This window comes from Varanus komodoensis, unplaced genomic scaffold, assembly GCF_004798865.1.
Source record: "Varanus komodoensis strain SLA01 unplaced genomic scaffold, ASM479886v1 scaffold10, whole genome shotgun sequence".
NCBI lineage: Eukaryota > Metazoa > Chordata > Lepidosauria > Squamata > Varanidae > Varanus > Varanus komodoensis.
The window spans coordinates 18798365-18822293 of record NW_025335269.1 but is presented as its reverse complement, the minus strand read 5'-3'; the positions used below and the strand labels follow the sequence as shown (position 1 = coordinate 18822293).

Here is a 23929-nt window from a genome sequence, read left to right as displayed (position 1 = left end):
AGATGAGAGAGGATGGCAGGTGCACTACTGAAAACTAGCAGAGGACTTTGTTGCTTTTGCTGGACATTTCTCTAACTCCTTAAGAGCCCAAAGGAGAAAATGTCCTGCCAAATTTGGAGCAGAGCTAGCTGCCCTGAACAACCCAACATGGGTTCTCAAGGTGACTTGTCTGTGGAAAAAAACTGGTGGAAAAAAGCAGTTCCAGGTTTGGATGTTACAACAAATTAATCTGAAACAATCCATGGTCTTAACCTACCATTGTTTATAGTGCAGTACAAACCCAGTCAGTGAGGGTTCTGCCCTAGCTGGTATAGGACAGTTCTGTTATCTGTGTATTTGACTTGAGGATTATTGAAGATGGGGCAAGTTGTAGTCGTAATGAACAATAGTATGTCTAGGGCTTTCACACCTCACCTCATGCCAAGTAAGGACTCTTTCTACCTTCTCTATACTCATTTAGGGAGTTGTCCATTCCTTATACTATTACATCCTTTCAAGAACGTGGACCTTAAAATGCCACCCAATTGAATTATTAGTAATAATTATTGAATTATTTTTTTATGGTCAGTCATCTTTAAATGGTTTCTCAGTTCTTTATGCCTCTTTATACTTATTGAGAGAAAGGCATTGGAGAGATCATGCTAATTATTGTAAGGTATCTGAAATGCATATGTAATGCATACATATGTATGCATATGTTTGTGTTTTTATATATTTTAGTCCTGGAATGTCTTGGCCCTTGATGGAAGTAACTGGCAAAGAATAGACCTTTTTAACTTTCAAACAGATGTAGAGGTTAGTAATATTATAGTTCTTCAGCGCTATTGAAAATAATATCTATGCAATGTCAAACTAAAACATTGAAGGAGAACAATAATATAATTTAAATTTAGCTTCATAACTAGTACTGGTTGAATCTGTATTTGGAACTAGTTAATAGATGTCAAAAGGAGTAGGCAATTATTTGAAACCTCATCTGACTTATATGCACTGTGGGATTGGTGTTTATGGAACATGATTATTCTGTGCTCAGAATGTAGACAGTGTGTAAGCAAATTTCTCAAAAGGTTGACCAATTAATATATACAGGTGAGAATGTACTTTTCATTTCTAAACTTATTATAGATACCTATTTGAAATAAAAAGCTACATCCCATTGGTCTCTTCAACACTATCTATTGGAAGATTGGTTTTGTAATAACCAGATTTGGGTGTTATTTATTTATTAGATATATATCCCACTTTTTTCTTACAATGAACTCAAAATGGCTTACATAATTCTCCTCCCCCTGCTCAATCTTATCCCCACAACAAATCTGTGAGGTTGGTTGGGCTGAGAGTCAGTGACTGGTCCAAAGGCACCCAGCTGGCTCCATGGCTGAGTCGGGACTAAGACTTGGATGCCTAAGTTCCATTCTCATGCTCTTAACCAATACACCACACTGGCTCTCTAGTTAACAGAACTTTGCACACTGATTGGGTCAGTGTGGCTTATGACCTAATGATAAGCTGGAATTCTGGATTATGAGAAATACTGATACAAGTATGCTGATACATGCTGCCTGACAGCTTCTTACTGGGTTCTTCTGCCCAGTGGTAGTGGCTAAATAAGGTATCTGGTTTGTTTAACATTAGGTTTTTTCTGACAAGCCCGAATATGAAATAAGTCAATTTGTTTTTGGCTTCTCATTCAAGTGTGCTAAGAGAACAACAAGCTGACAATCCCAGTTTGGATATGATAACAATTAAATCACAAACAGAAGTTCAGTGGTTTGTTTTAGTTACTGCTTACTGCTAGAAGAGCCAAACAGAAGCAGGTGGACAGCATGCATTAGCATGCTTGCTTGTTCTCAACATAAACTGGATCATAGATTAGGTTACATACAAAGTGGTTCATAGATGAAAATAGTTTGTACCACAAAAGTCCTAGAAGTTTGTATTAGGATATTTATACTTGTATCCTAAGTTTTCATTCTTTTCCCTTTATAGCATTTTTAAAGCATTCAATTTATTTGTTAATAAAACATAGCTTTTAGTTTGTCTAAAAAGAAATTAAGAAGACATTATATAAGAAGGCTTTTATTGTGCTCACTCTTTATGCCGCCATGACTTAGGGCTGTCACCACCCCTGTTGCAGCAGTGTTGTTTTTTGCTCTTCATACTAGTCAAGTAGTAAAGAGAAGAAAGAGGAAACCTAACTTAAGCTGACTACTACATGTAGTACATCAATAATTTTGCCTTCATATTTTAAATATATTAGGCACCCATTCAAAGCATGTAATTAATGCCACATAAAGACTAATGTTCAGTTTAACAGACCCATTGGCAAAGATTATCCACTCCTTTAAAGGATTTTTATAGAAACAGATTAGACACACTGGATTATTAGAATACTTATGTCAAGTTTTAAACCATATCACAAAAATTATGGGCACATAGGGCATGATCCTTGCCTGCCTGCATGCGGATGGATCCCCAGAGTTTCTCCCCTGTGCCCAGAATGCATACGAATGAGGAGGCAGTATAGTGGCTCATTGGGGGAAGTGGAAGACTTTGGTATTTCCTCTTTGCTTGGTCATGTTATATGAGCTTCAAACAGGGTGAGCTTCAGGTTTGAGAGAACCCTTGGTAAAATGTGGTACATCCCACATCGGTGCCTCCCTTCCACTGGGCTTACCAGGTGGGATAGGCAGCACTACCACTATGTTCTGTGCTGGACATCTAAGAAACACCCACCACTTTAATTTCTCACAGTGCCCGTGAAGTAGCATTAATTCAGGGCATTCTGAGAAATTGCTATGGTGGACAGCTCTGAAATGCAGGCAGTTTTCAAAAAGGTATCAGCAGAGGCTCCTGCCAGGCTCTTGTATCTTTGGCTACTGTCCAAGGATGCCAAATGTTGACAGTGGCTCTGTGTTCAAGCAGAGGCTAAAGTGTGTAAAAATGTTGAAATATTTCAAAAGTTGGATGAGGCCATGGGAAGCATATGTGAACTCCCCATTTTCCAGACTACCTTGCTGAGCAGTCTGTATATACCTGCTCATTGGGAGATGCAGGAACAGGATTCTGTTGAGCTACTGGGGTTCCTCCCCTGCATGGGTTTAGTACATGTGCATGCAGGGAACATGCCCATTTAATATATCACTAAATAATGCAGAAACCATACATCAAGAATTTTGGGGGGAATCATCCAAAGCACTCGTAAAATACCCAAAATCATCTGTTTGGATTATTTTTAAGGTACACAAAGTGCATATTCCCTGTATCCACTATCTTTTGCTCAGTGTGACTTCCAAGCATGTCTTTTGGTGACATCTCATGCACAGTGCTAAGACTTCAACTTGCTGGTAAGGGTAAGATTTCTCATTACATAAAAATTTTAATGCTTAATATTTTAATGATAGATGAGATTATTAACACATTAATATGTGCCCAGTAACATATAGTATGCAAACTGAAAAGAAGGGCAACTTTTTTACTCAGAGTAGTGTTAACACACTCAAGAATTCTAGGAATACAAAATTAAAGGTATTTCAGGTACTTTGAAATGTTTGAGTATAAAAAAAAACAATGGCACCAAAATGACAAATACTTGCTTTACAAATTAGTTTGTTTTCTGCATTTAATACAGTCTGCCACTGGAAACAGTGCTTAGTTGTTTATTTTTATGAGAGTTTTCCAATAAATGCCTAAACATAAGAAAGGAGGAGGCACACATTTAAAAATTAGACTTATAAGTAGAAAATATATTTTCTACATGGAAAGATCTTATTCCAAGTCTTACTTCCAAAGTTCACTTGTGAGCTAGTTTACCCTCAAGGAGCTGTGGTGCATGCTGGCCACCGATATGAATATGCAACCCCAACAAGGAATGATGGGGCTTGCCTGGCCGTCAGGGATTGTTTGAAGGTTAAACAATCCTTGCATAGCTCAGGTTGACATAAGATGGCAAGTAAGAATTAATCCTAGGTTGGGAGTTGCATATTCATAATGGTAACAAGATCTGCAGTTCCTCAGGGATAAATAACCCATGGTAAACTATCATGTGATGCAGATTTACCCAGTAATTTCTCTAGTGGAAACTTCCTTACCTTTACCAGTTCTACAAGGCTCAATAGAATCCTCTTTCTTCTTTTCCTTGATGTGCTTTTAATTAAGCAACGCCCCAAAGAATGGGAAGTTTTGCTTGAGCAGCCCACAACTCCATCTACCCCAGAAATAACTGCAAATCATAACTAATTGGGCATATGACATAGTGCAGTGGAATTTATACATGTTACTGTAGTACCTTCATTTGTTATAAAAAGCATGAATTCCTGTCAAAATAATTGAACAGCTACTTGGTCCAAGCTTTCACATCTTGCAGGAAGTAGGAAGAAACTGTAGAGCAAGAAAAAGTTAGAACCAAAGAAATGAACTTATCTTAGCATTTCAGTAGGGCATAAAGTCAGTGTATTTTATCACTATTCAAAGCTAAAGGTCATAAATGAAAAACAATGTCACAGTCTGCAGGGGAAAAAAGCCACTGTGGCTTAATGCCTTCACTGCCAACATGTAAACTGACCCCTTCTAGTAACACAAGGATGATGTAGTTCCAGTTCCTCATAAATGCTGGATCGTGAAAATCACTGGGGGAGGGGGAGATGTTATATCAGAAAGTAATCCCTAACTCAACAGTCATAATCTAGCACAGATAGTTCTATTGTAAACAATTTCCTATGATACAATGATGTTGCGGTAGGAAATAACGACTTTCAGTTTAACTCTAGCACTGTAGAAATCAAAATAGGTTATATTAGTACTGGCAAAGAGGATAGATTGTGGTCGATACTGATTTAGCAAGTACTTTTTGTCACTGGATTCCTTTTAGTATAAGAAGGCATTTCTTGTTTTGGAGTATTTATTTCTAAAAATTAGGTGCTTGCGGAAAGTGAGTGTTCAGCTGAATTCCCACAAGACTTTTTTGAGTATCCATGATGGGAATGTAGGCATTAATTTAAGCAGAAATTGTATAGCCTTTAAAAAGAAAAAAATGTTTTACTTTTTGTTTTTTTCTTGTCTGTTTTAGACATTATACTTCCTGGCATGGACCTCCTTTTGAAATCCGTCTGATTAGATATGAAGTTGACATTTGTTTCATCTGTTTAAGGGCCGAGTGTTAGAAAATATTTCCAAAAGATGTGGTGGGTTCCTGAGACAACTAAGTCTGAGAGGCTGTCTTGGGGTTGGTGACTCTTCCTTGAAGTAAGTAGTGTTTTAAAATATTAGCACACTTGTGCATGTTTGGATGATACAGATTATATATTGAAAGCCATTTTTCTCTCAAAATCTTCAGCACAATAGAAACACAACCATAATTGAAAGTCAGAAATAACAGTATGTGTCTGAGTAGAACAAATTGGCTTACCTTAGCTTTTGACCCACTCTGGACTTCAAGAGCCTGAACTGAAAAACATGCCAGGTCATTTATGCTCCGAGCCCACTATTTATTTTCAAATTTTACTATGTAATGGTTCTAACAGAGTGCCATTACTCAGCAGAATTATCTGGGCCAACTTTACCCAAGCTGCCACCGACTTCCAATTGCTTTGAACTGCAACTGACTATACTGGTTGGGACTGATGGGAGTTGAACTCCAGAACATCAGGAGTGCACCAAGTTAAAGAAGGCTAATGCAGCCACATTACTGCTATTAATGTTTCCTGCTTAGGTGTTCGTTACAATAAGATGGACCAGTCTGCAGTCCTTAGTTGTTGATTAAGGTACCACAGGCCTTCAGGTCTTGAGTAGAAGCTCTTGAAGCCATTGCCTTGGCATCCAGGTGATGCCAGTGAAGATGAACAAAGTACCTGCAAGAACTTTCCGACATAATCAGGCTATGAATCAGACTCTTAAAACTGATCCTGTGCAGAATTAGGTGCACATACAACCAGTTATTTTCACTAATCATGGATTTTGTTTGTGAATCATTAACTGCATGTTGGAACTTCTTATTAGAATTAACTTTGATTACTTGAGGAATATCTGGAGAACATTGACTTCCCCTCTTATGATTTCATATAATTAAAGGAATATGAATATTATTAAGCAGCAGAACAGAAGATAGGTTTTAAAGATAATGTAAGTTGCCTGTTTAAGAACAGTTAAATATGAGATGATTACTTGTGAAATGCTAAATAGAAATGCTTGATGAGGGAGTGTGTTGCCAAATAAAAGTTTTTTACTTCATTGGACTATCTGATTTTTTTGCAGAACATTTGCACAGAACTGTAGAAACATTGAGCATTTGAACCTTAATGGATGCACAAAAATCACTGATAGGTAAGTGGATGGTATTTAATATAATAACTTTATTTTTAGAAATAAATTGAATAGATTTTTAATGACTCTCTTTCTTCACAGCACTTGTTACAGTCTTAGCAAATTCTGCCCAAGGCTAAAACATCTGGATTTGACATCTTGTATTTCCATCACAAACAGCTCTTTGAGAAGTCTAAGGTAAAATAATGTGTATGTTTTTGTTCAACATAAGCAGAATTGTTGAGATTATAGTTTGATAGTGACTGGTGCTGACTGTTCCTGATATTTAAATAGTTATGAGTGTATGTGGTCTTTTTCTCAAATCATTTTGCTATGGGGTGATAGTTAACTTATACTGGTTAGCTACCACACACAGTTGTTCCTCTAACAGAGATTCTGTCAGAACCAGGAGTGGGACAACTTGCCCGGCCATTTGTGCTTTGAGAGACAATTTGTCCTCAAACTCTGCTCAAGTGACTTGGAAACCCCCTGGATGAGATTTCAGGGCAGTGCAGAGGACCGCAGGTCGGAGGAGGGAGGTAAAGTCCTGTGCAATAGTGGATTTCTAGTGTTGCACTGGAGTTAACCCAGGACTTGGTTAAAAATTAATCTGGATTTGCCACTAGAACAACTGTTCAAACTTAATGTTTTGTTTTCTTGGTTGATACAGTGAGGGATGCCAAAATCTCGAATTCTTGAATCTCTCCTGGTGTGATCAGATTACAAAAGATGGTATTGAAGCACTGGTGAAGGGGTGTAATGGACTAAAGGCACTGTTTCTCAGAGGATGCACACAGGTACAAACCTGCTTAGCTACCAGGTTGAACTGTAGGGGTTTGTTTATCTGGAATATTTAGAAAATGTTGCAGTTATAAAATGTAAGTCATTTATTGCAATGCCCATGTCTGCGTCTGCTAATATGTTTTCTGTTGATCAATACAGCTAGTAGATGAAGCACTTCACCATATTGAGACACACTGCCATGAACTTGTTATTTTAAACCTACAGTCATGTATGGTAAGTACTTTTTATAATAGCAGCATTTATTTAGAAATCGTAAGTACTGTTGAAAATAAAGTTCAAAAGTGCAGCTTAAAATGAACTGATTTTTTTTCTCTGAGCATTTTGACTGTGAGTAATTAGTTTGGAGTAAGGTACAGTGGAACTTGTTCTTAAGAATGCATAGGATCCTATTCTTAATTTTCATTGAGTAGCATTTTGAGAGCTTCAGGCAAGATTCAGCTTGTAGCATGGGATTTTTCCCATTGGAGCCACTAATGAGAATTAGCTGCAGGTGAAAATCAGTGGCATATTTATTACAGTTACTTATATCTTTACAAGTAAAGTGGCACAATAATAAAAATAATTATAAATCAATATTTAAAAATAATAGTTGATTTACAAATAACAGTTGAAATAACTGCTCATATGGATCTGTCCACAGAGCAGTCGGTAGTAGAAAGCCTTGTAAGGAGAAGGCAGGGACTGTCCAGGTAAAACAGAGGCCTGAGCTGATCTTCATCTGGTTTGCTCAAAATGAAGCTTCCTTCCTTTTGTGCAAGCAGCCCTTCAGTTCCATCCCATGAGGGTTCAGGTAATAATAAACTGGTTCTACTTATACACGGCAACTCTGCCTGATATTTGGCCAATTCTCCTCTTCTTGCAGCAGCTTGCTGATTCTATACCATGCCATTCCAGCATGTCCCTTAACCTTCCAGAGCAGCCTTCTGTGCAGCATAGTAGGAGGGGAAGTTTATTCTGTGAACTTTCTTCAGCTTGTGCTTCCTGAGCACTAACACCATATTTCATCACATTAAAAAAAACCTTAACATTGCACTGCGTAGGAACTTAAGAAGCTGCCTTATACTGAGTCCATCCTTTGGGTCGTCTAGCCCACTGTCAACACTGACTGGCAGCAGCTCTCCAGGATTTTGGGCAGGAGTTTTTCTAGCTCTGCCTGGGGATGTCAGGAGTCAAACCATGGACCTGCTGCATCGAAGTCTTTTCATATTTCTTTGTAAGCAAGTGTTGAGATACATTTAATTATCTATTTAAAAGATCAATAAAATTGTTACATTTTTACTGTATTAGAGTATGTATTGGCAAGATACATTGCTCAAGCAACTTATTATGGACGATTTATTTAGCATGGTTTTAATGAGTATTTTGAAGGACAGTATAAGTCTGTTAGATTGAAAAAGCCATTCTCCTGATCAGGATTGAAACCAAACATACTCTGATCATTTGAATTGTTAGATTTCACAATTTATGGCAATACTGATAGAAATGAGAAGACAGTCCCTGGCCTTGGCCTCATCATCTGAAAGGCAGGACAAAAAGGGAAAAGGGATATGGAAGAAAGAAGCAAATAAGTCAACTCAAATACCTGTACAACCCCCTTGAATGGAAACAGTTGGAGAAGAGAAGGAGAAAATGGAGTCAGTCTTTTAGGCCCTGCTTCCCATCTCTCCCTCTGATTCAGCCTGAAGGAATGACTGCATCTTGGCTAAGGTGTGGGGGGCGGGCAAATCGAGCTGGTCTCTCAGATGACCTGATAATTCCCATGTTGAATATGCAACTGGGACTCTGAGTGGAGTGGGCAGAGGAGCAGTATGCATGGAGAAATTTTGAAGTGGAGAAATGTTTGGTGCAGGACAGTGATGTGCTTCTTCCTTGGTGTTCCTATGCTCAAAATTTTGCTCTCCTGTAGCTCCTTTTCATTTAAAAATAGACTGTGAGAATTCCTTTTGTATATGCTGCTTAATTACATCAGGGCTGACTACTTTTTCTCATTAAATAAAGCAAACAGAACCAAGGCAAAGGAAGGGCACTATCCCCTTGGCTGTTAAGATAGAGTGCTGGTTTTGTGACAGTTACAAAGGTTACAAAATTTGTGTTTTGAAGTTTTCAAAGTAGAGGGATGCTTATTACTCAATTTGTCAGTGGGAAAAGCAGTCATTCTATTATTTTGCTACCTCTCCTTCAGCTCAAAGTAGAATTTACAGGGAGACATAAAAAGATCTTGATCTTCTAGGGTGTCTAACACTAAGCTGGGCAAGTGGCAGGCCAGTCAACTTTGTCATATGGTTTCAGGAAAAGACTGATGTGGCACAGATCAGGAAAGTGAACTGTATCTTCCATCATGTTTGGATGGAAGCTTCTCCCTCATTTTCTGTTAGATTACATGCTTCCTTCAGCACAATGCTCAGAAATGGCTGTCCTAAATTTATGCAATCCTTCAAAGGAGATGACTGATCAAGGAGGAGAGAAATCCAGCTTCGAAAAATGAAATCATGTTAGGAAATAAATTGCAAGATCCATGGCTACATTTGAGGGTAGTTTTTTCGAGACGTTATAACAGCAGCGGCAAGCTTAAACCATTTTTGATTTCTAGCAACAGTCTATGTATGTCATATTTGAATGTTAGTAATATGACATCTGAACCCAAGCATTTGTTCCTGTGTTAAACAACCTCAAGTTGAACCATGGTTTGACATTTACATCTGTGAACGTTGTGCATTACTCCACAAATGGCTGCTGAATGCTGCTGTTATATCTGAGTATGGTAAAATCGTATGACATAGTCAGTATAACTCTCTACTGTGTTAGCTTGAAACTTCTTAAAACAGATCATCTAATATTAGAGGTTCAAACTCTCCACCATTGTGTGTTGCAGCAAATATCAGATGATGGCATAGCGGCTATCTGTAAAGGATGTCACCAACTCCAATCCCTTTGTGTTTCTGGGTGTACAAACCTTACAGATGCTTCTCTCATAGCCCTTGGTTTGAACTGTCCAAGACTGAAGTGAGTATTGCTCAGAACTTTTAAAAGTTTGCTACAAGTCAGGCTGCATTCCTATACATACTTACTTGGAAATAAGCTCCATGAATGCAGTGGGTTGGCTCTCACTGAAGTAGTATGAAGCCTCACAAGGCTGCTGTCTTGGTGCTTCGGGTCCCTCCACAGCATCCTATGTTTTCCTGTGAGATTATCCTTCTTTGGATAGAGGATATTATTAACAGTAAGAAGTTGGATAGGTTCACACTACTTAGGAGTTTATTAGAAGTAACTTATGCCTTTATCTTAGATGACATGCAAGGTTCCATGATTTATGTGTTACATTACATGGCTGCAGCCACAGTGGAAAGAAGTTTACTTTGCTTAAAGCACTGCAATCTTTGTTCTTGTTCCAAAGGAAGCTGTTCCCTTCAAGCAGGCCCACCTGCTTGAAGAAAAATTCTGTTAACATTCTGTTAGGAATGTTTTAGTGGAAACTAAAGACAAAAAAGCTCAGCCCACTTCTAAGGGAAACAAGTACTTTCAGATGCAAACCTATATTTTGGCCTTGTAACTATAAACTCTCAAAGCATATCCTGTATTGAACCAGATGCAGTACTTAGTGTAGAATAGGGCCCTTCCCATCCTCTAAGACTCATTGCCAATAGTAGCCTTCCTGCCCATGTAGGAACAAGGGTACAGTACCTTGTTGATACATGGAAGCAGACAATACCAGGCACCTGGACTCTGAACACTATTCAACATGGATATTTTTGGAGTTTCAGTCAACTCCAGTAGTTTCTTCCTTTCCCTCCTTCAAGAACAGCTAATGCCTCCAGAAATTACTCAACTGCAAAAGATGGGGACTGTGGAATCTGTGTTTTTCTCCAAACAGCCATGAAAAAAGCTTTAATTCAGGGGGACTTCTTATTCATGATAGATCAAATAGAGGCATATCTTCTCAGCTATACAGCAGATGACATTGCCCCATTTTTCACATATGAGGTACCACTCTCTATCTGGAATCAGCACCAAGAGTCTTCTTGAAGTTCACATTGGCAATGGTAGCTCACTTCTGAGGACACAAATGCTCATTCAGATCTCAGGATTGCACCATCCTGTTTCCAGGACTGCAGGTTCTAAGGTAGTTCAGTTCAGAAAGAGCCACATGGAACCCTTCAATCTTTACTTCACTTGGGAGTGTCTCTAGAGATGTCCAAGAGCGTAATGCATTTGATATCAGAATACATCCAAATTCAGTCAGCAAAGCCTCTTACTCAGCAGATCTTCTGTTTCTAGCTTAAGACTTTGGATCTTATGTTATTCTCCCTAGCAATCCTGCCATGGGCCAGCTTATACTTCAGTGGGTTCCTCTCCAATCTCATACTGAACTCATTCACAGGCACCTCATTAAGATCTCCAAGATAACACTTATCTTTGCTATGGTGAAAAGTGCCCCTTCAAGAGCCACATGGTATAATTGTAATGACAGATTACAAGTGTTGTACTGGGGGTTCATGATGATGACTCCCCCGTCCAGTATTCTGACTTCCCAGAATCCAGCAGCCGTAGCCCTCGGTTGTTCTGTTAATCCTAAAACAAGTGATGTATTATTTATTTATTTATTTATTTATTATTTATTAAAACATTTTTATGCCGCCCCATTCGCCGAAGCCTCGGGGCGGCTTACAACATAGATAAAACAAGTTAAAATCCATATAAAATAATCTTAATTAAAACTCACATTATAAAATAAGCCGCCCTGGCCAGATAAAATTCAATTGTATTTAGCATTTAAAATGTTGCTTAAATAAAAAGGTCTTAGCCTGGCGCCGAAAAACAAATAACGACGGCGCCAGGCGGACCTCTCTGGGGAGCGCATTCCATAACTTAGGCGCCACCGCTGAGAAAGCCCTTCTCCGAGTAGCCACCCTCCTAATTTCTCTCACGGAGGGCTCCCGGAGAAGGGCCTCTCCCGCCGATCTCAGGGGGCGACTGGGCAAATATGGATGTAAGCGCTCCTTCAGGTAACCAGGACCCAAGCCGTTTAGGGCTTTATAGGTCATTACCAACACCTTGAATTGGGCCCGGACTTCAATGGGGAGCCAGTGAAGCTGACGGAGAACTGGTGTCATGTGAACATAACGTCCAGTCCCCGTCAGCAGCCTGGCAGCTCTATTCTGAACCAATTGAAGTATCCGGACCGTCTTCAAGGGTAGCCCCACGTAGAGCGCGTTACAGAAGTCAAGACGGGAAGTCACCAGCGCATGAGTCACTGTTGCAAGGCAGTCGTTGCAAGGCATATAATTTGCTATGGTACTTCTGTAATATGCTCCCAGTCATTAAATCCCTTCAGAAGACAGGGAACCATGTCTTGCACTAATTCAATGGTCAGAGAGCAATCAGGTATGGTACTACCAAAAACAACAAATGGCAACATTTGTATCCCACCCTTCCTCCAAGGAGCTCAGGGCAAACATGCATGGTTCTTCCCCATCTTGTCTTTATAACCACCCATGAAGTACATTAGGGCAAGAGTTTGTGTTACCCAAAAAGTGAAAGTTTGAAGCTGTTTGAAGCTGGTTCTCCCTAGTTCTAGTCTAACAGCCTAACCAAGCACATTATGATTGTTTAGCCCTGAGAAAATGAAGGCATGAATGATGGCTCTAAGCCTGAAAACAATGGCATAAATTACGGCTTTAGCCTGAAAACAGTAACAATGAACGCAGGCAGTTAATCAGGTTTATAGCCTTGTGATGCTTCTAATGTGCAAAGATTTGCAATACCAGGAGGTGGGGAATTTCAGAGCATCAGAACTATAAACACGATAAAACATGGTTGAATCAACTATCACAGTTTTCAACCAGTCACCTTTTTCACCAAAAAGAAAAAAAAACCAGATGTGAATCAAGGAGATTTTCAATTGTGGAAATTCATCAGTCATAGAGATGGGAATTTAGCCATGTTGTGGGAGTTGAGATTGGTAGTCCCATTACCTGTGGAGATGGTAAAATACTGTTTTTTGGGCAATGGATGTTTTGCTGCTGATTCATTATTGGTTCCATTGCATAGAATTGTATATTAAATTCCTAATGTCAGTGTAAAGACTTCTTTCTCAATATTCTCAAATCTAAGAATACTTACTTTTCAGGATTCTGGAAGCTGCAAGATGTTCCCATCTCACTGATGCTGGTTTTACACTTCTAGCACGGGTAGGTAAGGTTAATACTATTTAAATTTCAATCCCAATTTTCTTCTAAGTAGCTCAGAACAGGAGCTTAATCTTAGAACAACCATTCTGAGGCAAGCTAGACTAAAGCAGAGGTGGACAACTTGTGACCATCCAGTTGTTGCAGCCTACAACTCCCATCACCCCTCCTCATTGGCTGGGCTGGTTAGTGCAGGTGGGAATTGTAGGCCAAAACTTTTGTAGGGTCACAAGTGTTGCCACAAAATATCCAGGACCCCAGAAACACTGGTTAGGAGGTAGGACATAGTGAATTCAGATTCCTTAATTTATGAACCTGTATATACACATTGAAAACTATTCTTTTAGAATTTTCAATATGTGCCATTGTTTCATGAAATATGAAAATGTCATAATGGAATTCTAAATTATCCCTTGTTTTTAATTCTGGAATATCTGTTCTGACTTTTAGAATTGCCATGAACTAGAAAAGATGGACCTAGAAGAATGTGTTCTGGTGAGAACCATTTGTACAAGGCATGTGTGTCAAATCTAGTGAAATATATAATTCAGAGGTGATATTTTCAGTTTCTAACTATAACTTGGAAGTTATAAAAATGTCTTAGAAGACCTATTTTCCCCATCACCATTCTACATATAATTTATTTTTCCTTTTAGATAACAGATAACACATTGATACAGCTTTCCATTCATTGTCCTAAACTGGAAGCATTGGTAAGTTATTCACAATTTATTTGTGTTCTGTAAAATAAACTCATTCCACTTCTTCCAGAGTGTGCTCCATTCATCTTATTATTAAAGGAAGCTGGGAATTAGAGAATTTAAGATAGTATTACTGCTGATAGGTAGGTTGCAAGGGTTTTTTTTTTGTACACTGAATGTAAACAAAAAAGTTTGAGTCCAAGTAACCTAATTTTGCATGTAAAAAACCTACATAAACTCTGCTTATTTTGTGAGTGCCAGTCATGGGGCAAGCTAAAGGAAGTATAAAGGACTTTAAAGTTCCACTTTTGACCTCTTGGAGCGCAGGTCACATAAAAACTGATTTTAAACAATCAAATTATATTTTATTACATAAATTAGAATGTGTATCTTTTAAAAGAACTGGATTAAAATGAAGCAGGGATAATCCAGTGTGGCTTAAGCAAGCTGTTATTCATATGATGCAGCTGCCTTATCCTCTCCTTCCCCTTGCAGCCCCGTTACGCATCCCTCTCTTCTGGGGTTCACAGCTCTCTGGAGTGGATTTTACAGCAAGGCACTAGAGAAGTTGAATTGACTCCACTGGGGGATGCAGTCAGTGTGGTTCTGTCAGCAGGGACACACCATATGGAGTCTCCCATTGAATTTGACTGCAAACATGTTAAGGCCTGCACTTGGAACTGAATGATGACTATCAAGCTGATTTAGTTTAATGTTACTTTTCTGGAGAAAAGAGAATCTTGAAAGAATTTTTTTCTTTATATTGTAGATGATACCATGTTATGTATTTATTATTGTGGCCTTGCAGAAGAATAATGAACTCACTGGAGGCACTTAAGACCCAGTAGTTGACATCCTGTATCTTACCGGGTTCACACATTTAACCCATACACGTGGGTTTGTACTCCTGTTTTATATGATCCAAGTAACTGAGCTTTACAATATATCACACACTTCACAAGCTTTATATTGTCTAACCACATCCCAGTGGTTCTCTCTTTTCACCAGATCTCCATTATGCTCACTAGACCTGCTGTTCTACTTTGTAAACAAATGCTAGGATTCCCCCTTCTTGGCCTGGCAGCTTCTACAATTAGCATATGAGCACCTGCATATGGGGTCCCTATCCAAATGTCTCTGGCATGCATATTTCCACATGTGTATTGGGCCTCTGCCTGGCTAGCAGGGCACACTGCATACTTACTGCTTTGTTATACCTCATCACTTCAGTCAGAAACATCTTCAATTTCATATCCTCTAGGGATGCCTCATCCCACCCTGGACCCTCCCTGGCTCCTGTTAACTTCCTCTAAGGATCAGTTTAAAAGCTGCTGTGCCACTTCAGTGATTAAGTGCCAGCAGTCTCGTTCCATTTTGTTTCAAGTGGAACTGGTGCCTTTTGTACAGACCCAGGTTGTCCTACAGTGTTTTCTGGCGCCCAACACATCCAGTACATGAAGTGAAGCCCTGCAGCTCTGCCTGCCTAGCTGGTCCTGCACATCGAACAGGTAGCATTAAAGAGAAAGCTATTGGAAGTCTTGAGTTTCGGCTTTCTATGTAGGCACTTCAATTTTGTTTCCAGGACTGCCTAACTATATTTCTCCACATCATACATGCCAGTGTGTACAACAGCTGATGACTCTGTCATAGCACTGTCTATGTGAAATTTGGGCATCCACTACCTTCATATTGGGAAGTCAAGTCATCATGTGAGCTGCATGCCTGTCAGAAGCCCATCTGGCTGTCTTTCTAACAGTTGAATTGCTCACTGTCAGCAGTCTCCCACTGGTGTATCCTCAGTTAGAGTGGATATCAGTTTTTTTCCCCAAACACTGTGTCTTTTCTAAGGGCCGGTTCCCTCTTCCTCTTCTTTGCCAAAATCTTCATTCTCCATGTCAACAAATTAGCTGTTAACAGGATCCCATTCTCAGGTTATCACAGCTCTAAAGTTCTCATCTGAAAACCTCTCTGCTTGTTCAGGTCAGCTGCCTTCATCTCAAGGCAGCAAACACACTTCCTGAAATCCAGCCGTTCACTGTAGTGAATATATATCCAGGCTTTCTGTCCAGCAAGCAAATAGCGGTGTCTATGATGATATTAGGTAATAGCCTAGATAGCCCCTACACCAGGGGTCTCAAACTCAACTTACCTGGGGGCCACTGGAAGTAGAGTCTGGGTGAGGCTGGGCTGCATCAAGTATTCACCGCAGTGGTGGTGGGCCGCTCATCCCGTGTTGCTCCCGGAGGCCGGCCCAGGTGCCACCGGCGCTTTGAAGGCCACAGGGCCCCTCCCCTGTGCCCTGCCCGTCCCAGCACGCAGCTTAGAGGGAACATTGCACCCAGGGTAACTACTCACGCAGGTGCGTGTGAGAAAAACACGCGGGCCACAGTATCACTAAACTTTGATATCAAGTGAGGGCCACAAAATATCGTCCCACAGGCCGCAATTGAGACCCCTGCCCTACACCTATCTCTATCTATCTATCTATCTATCTATCTATCTATCTATCTATCTATCTATCTATGAAATGTGTATGCCGTCCAATTACTGACGTCTCTGGACGGCTAACAGCATAAATAAATTGATGACCTACTCTGGCTGCAAATACAATAATAAAATTCAATATTAAAACATCTTAAAATATTGATTAAATAAAAAAAGTCTTAATCTGGCACCGAAAAAACATATAATGACGGCACCAGGTGGACCTCTCTGGGATGCACATTACATAGTCGGGGCACCACCACAGAGAAGGCCCTCCTCCGGGTACCCTGTCTCCTAACATCTTTCACAGAGGGTTCCCGGAGGAGGGCTTCTGTTGCCGATCACCAGTGCTAACCTTTTACCTTTTTATCTTTTTGGTCACTTGCTGATTGGCACCTCTTACTTGGGAAGTTCTAAAACATAGGTGGGCAAGTGGAGAGGAGTGTTAACTGCCCTGACCCCCTCAATCTGCTCCTTGACTCACACAGGCACTTAACTTGCTGGTCTGTTGATGGCTTTGTCACTGGCACTGAGCTACTTCATCAGTTGTATCCATCACAGCCCTGTCTTACTTTGCACCTTTGGCTTCCCCTAAGTGCTACTGCAGCTGAAGCTGCAAGAAACAAGATGGCCACTAAGCTATCAAAAAGAGGAACCTGGAAGGAGGTCAGTTTTCTGTAGAAAGGCATTAGAATATTTAGCATTAGGAAATCTGTGTCTTAAACCAGAATGTGTCCATTCCTCTGATGTTCAAAATTCTTTTGGAAAAGGAATATATGTTCATGTATTTCCTTTCTATAGGCTCTTGGCATGACTCCTGTTTAATTAGGCAGTTTGGTGCTAGCAAATACCTGAAATGTTACTCAAGGAGTTCTGCATGGAGAGTTCCTTTAGTGATGGGCATGGCAGGGGATGTCTCTGCCTTTGAGGAGGCAATTGGCAACACTTCTGGTTGCTCTGCACACATAACTAGAAGAGGCTAGGGCAGATGTTGTCATGGCAGGCTACCTGTAAATTGCACTGAAAAGACGGCCCCTAAATTTTTCCCTTGCAATTTCTCCAACAGTGTTCTGGGAAATGCTTTGTTGAGAGTGGAGCAGGTGGCTGAGAATGCAAGTCCACAATGCTTGATTCTTTATCTACCAGGCCAGAGTGGAGCTGTTCAGTACCTGAAACCACTGTGAAGACATGGGGGCACTTTGCAGGACAGATGAGCTGTTCCTTATTGTTTGCTAGGCCCTCATTCTGTATTGTTTCCTGCTGTGTGCTGGACTGTTGTCCCTGCGTTCTGGGAAAAGCTGATGTAGCTGACAGGAGGGGAAAAATTAACAATGTGAGATTGCCGTGCTCGACTATGGAAAGGCCTTTATCACTCAGGGTAGAAGTGGGGCAGCAGTAACCTCAATGGGGATCACCCTTTGGGGGACACCCAAGGGTTTCCCCACTAACACCTTAACAAGTTTGGCTGGCCAGAGTTTTGACAGGGAATTGATTGCTTTTTTTAGGGCCTGGATGCATATCTGGGATATGGGGCCAACTGGCAGGACCTGGGGGAACCCTAGTCAACATAATGGCAGGTAGAAAGAATGGCAGGTAGAAAGAGGCCTGGCATTGGGAGTAGGACTAGCCAGGTAAGGGGAATACAGGCCAGACAGCTAGTGGATGTGTTCTGGTCCTTCCTGAACCATGGATAATGTTCTTTAAGAATTCTTCCCCTCTTACTCACCAAGCTCACTGTCTCTCTGACTACTGGATCTGAGTGTTGGATCTCATGTTGGGCCAGCAGGACAGACTGAGAATTCTGAAGATGTACCATCCAATGCCCTTAGCCATGTCCCTACCTGAACAGACAGAGGCTGCCTCAGATATAATTTTGAGGTCCCCCAGACTGCTGGTTTTGGGAGACAACAACATTCATGTGGAGGAGAGCTTGGCTGGGGTCACTAAGTATTCCATGGTCTCCATGACAACCATGGAACTGTTCCAACATATCAGCAGGAAGCACGGTAGTTTTTCAGTTGATGATGATGATCTGAAGGTGAAGGACTTTGAATCAGTCCTTTGGTCTTGGTCAGATCTCCTGTTATTGACATTCAAATCAATGACAGGTTTTTGCTGCTGCAAGAGTGAGCTGACCCCAGAGAGTAATGGCTCTAAGAGGTTGGTTCCAGTTATTATGACTGGTAGTCCTAACAAAATCCTGGTTGATTTATTCAATGTAGAAATTATCTGGCCATTTTGGATAATTGCTGCTAAGTGTTCTCTCTGCAATAGAAGTCATACAGCTCCATGGAGTATCTCAGAGTACAAACAAATTAGGATGAGTTCAAACTGAAAAAAACTTTAACAGATGAAATCAAATATTGATTAGTGCCTGTATTCAGGGAAGTGAAGGCATCATTTCTCTTCCTCAATTTTCTCTGTGTGCTACCCAGTGGAACTTTCCAGTTTATCCATGGCTTTTTCCATAGGACACTGCAAGTCCATGGAAGGCCTACTGTAATATCCTAGCAAGGTGCTTCCAATATAAAATCTCTCACATCTTGCCAGGAGTTAAGAGTATGTTATAGCAGGTAAACTATGCAGAGCACACACCAATCCATTTTTGTTGGATGAGTCTCAACTGGGTATAGCTTAAGGATAATAAGGTACGTGCACAGGTGTGAGTAAACTTGCCTTAGTTTGTAAAATGGCAAGACAGGAACAGCTAGCTGAAAGGGAAGTGATTAGGAAGTGCTTCTAAGCTACCTGAAAAAGGTAGAAGCGAGACCACTGCTTTAGAAATCTTCACTGGATCTACCCTTGGCCCATCTTCACTTTAGGCCAGTGATGAATGTTCTTTTCCTGGGCAAGGTCCTTGGACAGATGATGTACAGTCAGCTGTAGTACAGTGATGGAACAGACTATCTAGATTGATTACTTGGCAGGGTTCCAGGCAGGTTTTGCATGGAAACCCTATATGGTGATGTATGTCAGGGTTGTTGTTGATTCTCCTTGATGACGTCTGATGCCATTGATGATGGTATTCTGGAGTGACTGAGTTGGAATGAGGGGGCATAGTACCGCACGGGAATGGTTGCATTCCTACTTGGATAGCCAATTTTAGAAGATGGTGTTGGGGGAATATTGCTTGGTCCCCTGCATTATTCATGGGTCAGGTTTTCTCCTCATGGTCTGGGAATCTCTAAGTTAGGTACTCCAATGTGTTCTGTGTGGAGCTGCCCTAATAACAGGGACCAGTATTTATGTGTATATAACACCAATTCTGGTTTGCTTGCATTATCAGCGTGTATCCAAGCCAGATTTAAGAGGCTGGTTCCTACTTATAAAGGTTTACACAATTCAGGACCACATACCTGATGGAGTGACTCTCCTGACACAAGCCTATCTGCACATAACAATCAACATCTGAGGCCTTATTCCAAGGGTGGCGATGAGGGAGGGGGCCTTGCCAGGAACAGTCCCCAGTTGCAGAATGCTCTCCCCACTGCCATCTTTTTGGCACCAGTTAAGATTGTCCTCAACAGATTGCATATGACAGAACCTTTATATCAGTTGTTTTTAACAAGTCCAGTATCTTACTGTAACTGTTTTGGCTATTTAAATTGTTATAACTTTTGCATGTTAGGGAGTATTGTCAGCTGTTCTTGATCAGTATAGAAATGAAATAGGCCATTGAATAATAAAATAAGTGTAAGAATAATAACAGTACCGTGTTTTCCTGAAAATAAGACACTGTCTTTTTTTTTTTTGCTCAAAAAAACACATTAGGTCTTATTTTCGAGTAGGTCTTATTTTTTTTAATGTACACCCTTCTGCTTGCACTTTTCTGTTGCTTGCACTTTTCTGCTGTGCACCCTCCTGCTCTGCACTCCAATTGCTGCCCAAAGCTGTATACACTGATCCTCTCCAGCGCCTGCTGCCTCCAGCGCCTACCGGTACTGTCACAGGCAGCGGACGAAGCAGAGCAACATGAGCCAATGCTTCCTCTATAGTGCTGGCTCCTGTGACAGGCGGAGTGCATTTGATATCACTCCGCCCTTCACAGGAGCCAGGACTATAGAGGAAGTATCGGCTTAAGCCGCTCTGCATCCTCCTGCTGCGCCCTCTACCCCCGCTGGCACTCTGCAAGTAAGCAAAAACAGTAAGACTTATTACCAATAATTTTTGGTAATAGGTCTTACTTTCAGGGTAGGGCTTATATTATGGGACCTACCCTGAAATAAGACTAGGTCTTATTTTCAGGGTAGGTCCTATTTTCAGGGAAACACGGTAACAGTAACAACACAAGCTATTATTTCATTTCTGTTCCTCCCAACAGCAAAAGTTCTTTGGATGGTTTACAGCAGTTCACATAGTTCATGACCGAAACAATAAAATATAGTATACAGATATCATGAATAAAGTTGTAACTTTCAATATACAAGAGTACAAATAGCTAAAACAAAAAGCTAGACATGTTAAAGCAGCTAACATGGCTTTATAGGCCAGGAAGTAAAGGCTGGCCTTAACCTAGTGCCAAAAAGATGAGTGTTGATGCCAGGCAGACCTCAGTAGGAAAGCATTCTGTAAAGATAGGCACTGGCAATGCAACTGTACCTGTTTTTGGGGTGTAGTGGATACTGAGCACTGCCAGCAAACGTTTGATTGGCATGAAGCCCAACTCACTGATTGTTGCTCAGTCATGAGCTTACCAGGCCTAGGCCTCTGTTTCTGCTTAATAATCCTGAAACATAAAAGAATACTTGCTCCATATCACAAGACAAAAGTTGCTGAAGCTCAGGTTAGAGTAGGCTGGAAGATGAATGGTAAATATGAAAGGAATTTCCAGACTAAGCTGGGAAGCATAGAAAGGAGATGGCTCCATTTTGTTTAGCCTTTTTAAAAACTCTTCTATGAGGGTTATGGCTAACACTACTTTCCTGAGTAGAAAGCAGCACTATCCTAGCCTGAACGAGTGGACAGGAGTTCATATCTCAGGATGCACTCCTAATCAAGAGGATGCATCTTTTTACTGTTGGAGAACTGTCAATTGATGAGATTTTATAGGTTGGCTCTTTGTTATAGAGTTTGTCCCACTGTGAACTGATCACAGATGATGGGATTCTGCATCTAAGCAGCAGTACATGTGGACACGAAAGACTCCAGGTACTTGAGCTGGACAACTGCCTTCTAATCACAGATGTGACTCTAGAACATCTTGAGAACTGCCACAACTTGGAGAGAATTGAGTTATACGACTGTCAGCAAGTTACCCGTGCAGGAATCAAAAGGATAAGAGTATGTACTATGCTACTTCACTGAAGTGCATTTATGTTTATTTCATAATGTATAGCTTATTTTTAATATAGAGGCTTTTGTTATATTGCTTGATCAAGTGTCTATTGCAGACATTCATTTAGCTAAAAGAACATTCAATACTGAAGTCAACACAAGCTATTTAAATTAACAAACTAGCAGAACATAATGAACCAGCAACAAAAACAGTGTGCTCTTTCTTCCTTCTAATTCCTCAATAAGAATTTCTGGAAAAGGGCAATAACTAGCATTTTTCATAAATCTACATCAAAGGCTGAGACAGTTTGGGCACACAGCTTCTATTGAAGGCTCTTTTTGTTCTGTTAATTCATGAATTTAGGACAAAGGCTGTCAGAAAGACCCAGATATTGTTACTGGTTAGCTTGTGGTGTGTGACTGCATTTTGTTAATATCAGTTCAGGAGAAGGAGACTTTCAGAAACAGTTTGTTCCAGGATATTCTTCAGCAAAAATGCCATGGAATAACTACCTTTTGCAGAAATCTCATGTGAAGTGGTTTAGGCCTATCTTGAACAGTCATAGGATACTGCACAAGTCTAAAATTGCAAGTTGAGAATCAGAACCCTCCAGGAGACTATGCATTTGTTTTCTCCCTTCATGGGCATCTGGTTTACAGCTGCTAGATAACATTATGTATTCACCACCATTTTTGCTAGTTCTGGTTTGCACCAAACCACAGCTTGAAACTGGACAGAACAAATTTTGTAAGTGATGATTTGGACTAGAATTAGTAAAACGTTAGTGCAAGTACAACACTTTTAATTCTTTCTCTAGAGATGAAATGGGAATGCCAAGTCCATCAACCCCAAATTGTTGTTTGGCAACATTTTGCTTCCCAGAGCCATTTCATCCTGCATTTACCATCTGGGTCAAGCCATGGACCAGATATCTGTATTTGATACAACTTCCTCTGATTCACAGATAGGGTTAAATGCTTGTAAAGTGTTTCTTTTCCATAACTGAACACATATACTTTGAGAATTTTCAGCACAGGATTTTAAGCTCCTCTAAAATAATCATTGTAGAGTATTGCTACCTCCCCAGAGGCTGGTAAAAATTGTTAAAGTGGGAGGGCCATTTCTCTTAGTTCTTCAATTACTTATGAAACTGAATGGCCAATGTGAACTATATTAAAAAAAACCTCTGTGGTTGAGCAACTTTCACTGAAGCAGACAAACATTGCTACAGGTAAATTATAGTTCAGGAACCTTGCATTAGTAGAACCTTTTTATATGTGCAATCCTTGAAGTATGCCGGCCGATCCCATTTTCCTAAATGAGTGAAAGCCCTGCAGGAGTATCTTTTTATTTATAGGTGGCTCCATTCTTCTGCCCTAGTGATTCATCCACACATGATCAGTAAATTTGTTATTAGAAGCCCCGATTCCAGAATTGACTTGCTTATATTGTAGCAACCTTCATTTTAGAAATGATATAGCTAGAATGGACGTAATACATCCTGATGCAATATTATAGAACTAATATTAAGTAAAACCCACTGTAGTGTGATTTTTTTACTATGTTGGAACATAAATTGTAAGCTGTTATCAGTTAAAAGTGAGTTTCTGTCTACAGGCTCATCTACCAGATGTGAAAGTCCATGCTTATTTTGCTCCAGTAACTCCACCACCTTCTGTGGGAGGCACTCGACAGCAACTCTGCCGTTGTTGCATTATTCTTTAAAAGGTGAAAAGTTGTGCTAAGCTGCTTGATGAGGCAAAGAATGACTTGGCACATCCATTATTAATCTATAAAGTGATTTTTAAAAATCAAGTTCTGTATTGATTATGGTTCCAATGTAAAGTTTACAGGTAACAATATGGGTGCTCTGAGCAATGCCTATGTTGGCATATCTGCTATTGCAACACCAACATGGTACTGGTGAGTGTACAGATTATTTATACAGATGGCTTATTTAATGCTTCTTTTACACATGACTGGTGTCCCCAATCTAAGTATCAGACAATCAATAGGAAAAATGATAGCAACTGCTGGAAATCAGTCTATCAATTAGTCAATTAAACAGGCCATGATTCAGGTAATTTTCTAATATGCCTATCAAGCCCAGAAACAGAGCATGTCATTTAACTTGTTGAACAGGAGACGACTTACTACATTGAGAAAGCCTGGAAGTGCTT

The 23929-nt window shown here is 40.3% G+C and overlaps 1 protein-coding gene across 7 annotated transcripts in view; it reads left to right on the top strand.

Annotated features, from left to right (window-relative positions):
* FBXL2 (F-box and leucine rich repeat protein 2) overlaps window positions 1-23564 on the top strand; it is a 35227-nt gene extending 11663 nt beyond the window's left edge. For 5 of the 7 annotated variants that reach the window (XM_044455496.1, XM_044455487.1, XM_044455478.1 and 2 more), the window contains 12 exons: window positions 721-795; window positions 5150-5244; window positions 6253-6321; window positions 6403-6498; window positions 6971-7097; window positions 7243-7317; window positions 9977-10107; window positions 13232-13292; window positions 13740-13784; window positions 13946-14002; window positions 21542-21754; window positions 23367-23564. In XM_044455496.1, the coding sequence (XP_044311431.1) occupies window positions 721-795; window positions 5150-5244; window positions 6253-6321; window positions 6403-6498; window positions 6971-7097; window positions 7243-7317; window positions 9977-10107; window positions 13232-13292; window positions 13740-13784; window positions 13946-14002; window positions 21542-21754; window positions 23367-23474 (1152 nt within the window). In that variant the 3' untranslated portion in view covers window positions 23475-23564. Of the gene's footprint in view, window positions 1-720; window positions 796-5149; window positions 5245-6252; window positions 6322-6402; window positions 6499-6970; window positions 7098-7242; window positions 7318-9976; window positions 10108-13231; window positions 13293-13739; window positions 13785-13945; window positions 14003-14485; window positions 15499-21541; window positions 21755-23366 lie in introns of those variants that run through there. The other 2 variants (XR_006417119.1, XM_044455505.1) reach the window with 2 other exon arrangements.
* The last annotated feature ends 365 nt before the right edge of the window (window positions 23565-23929 follow it).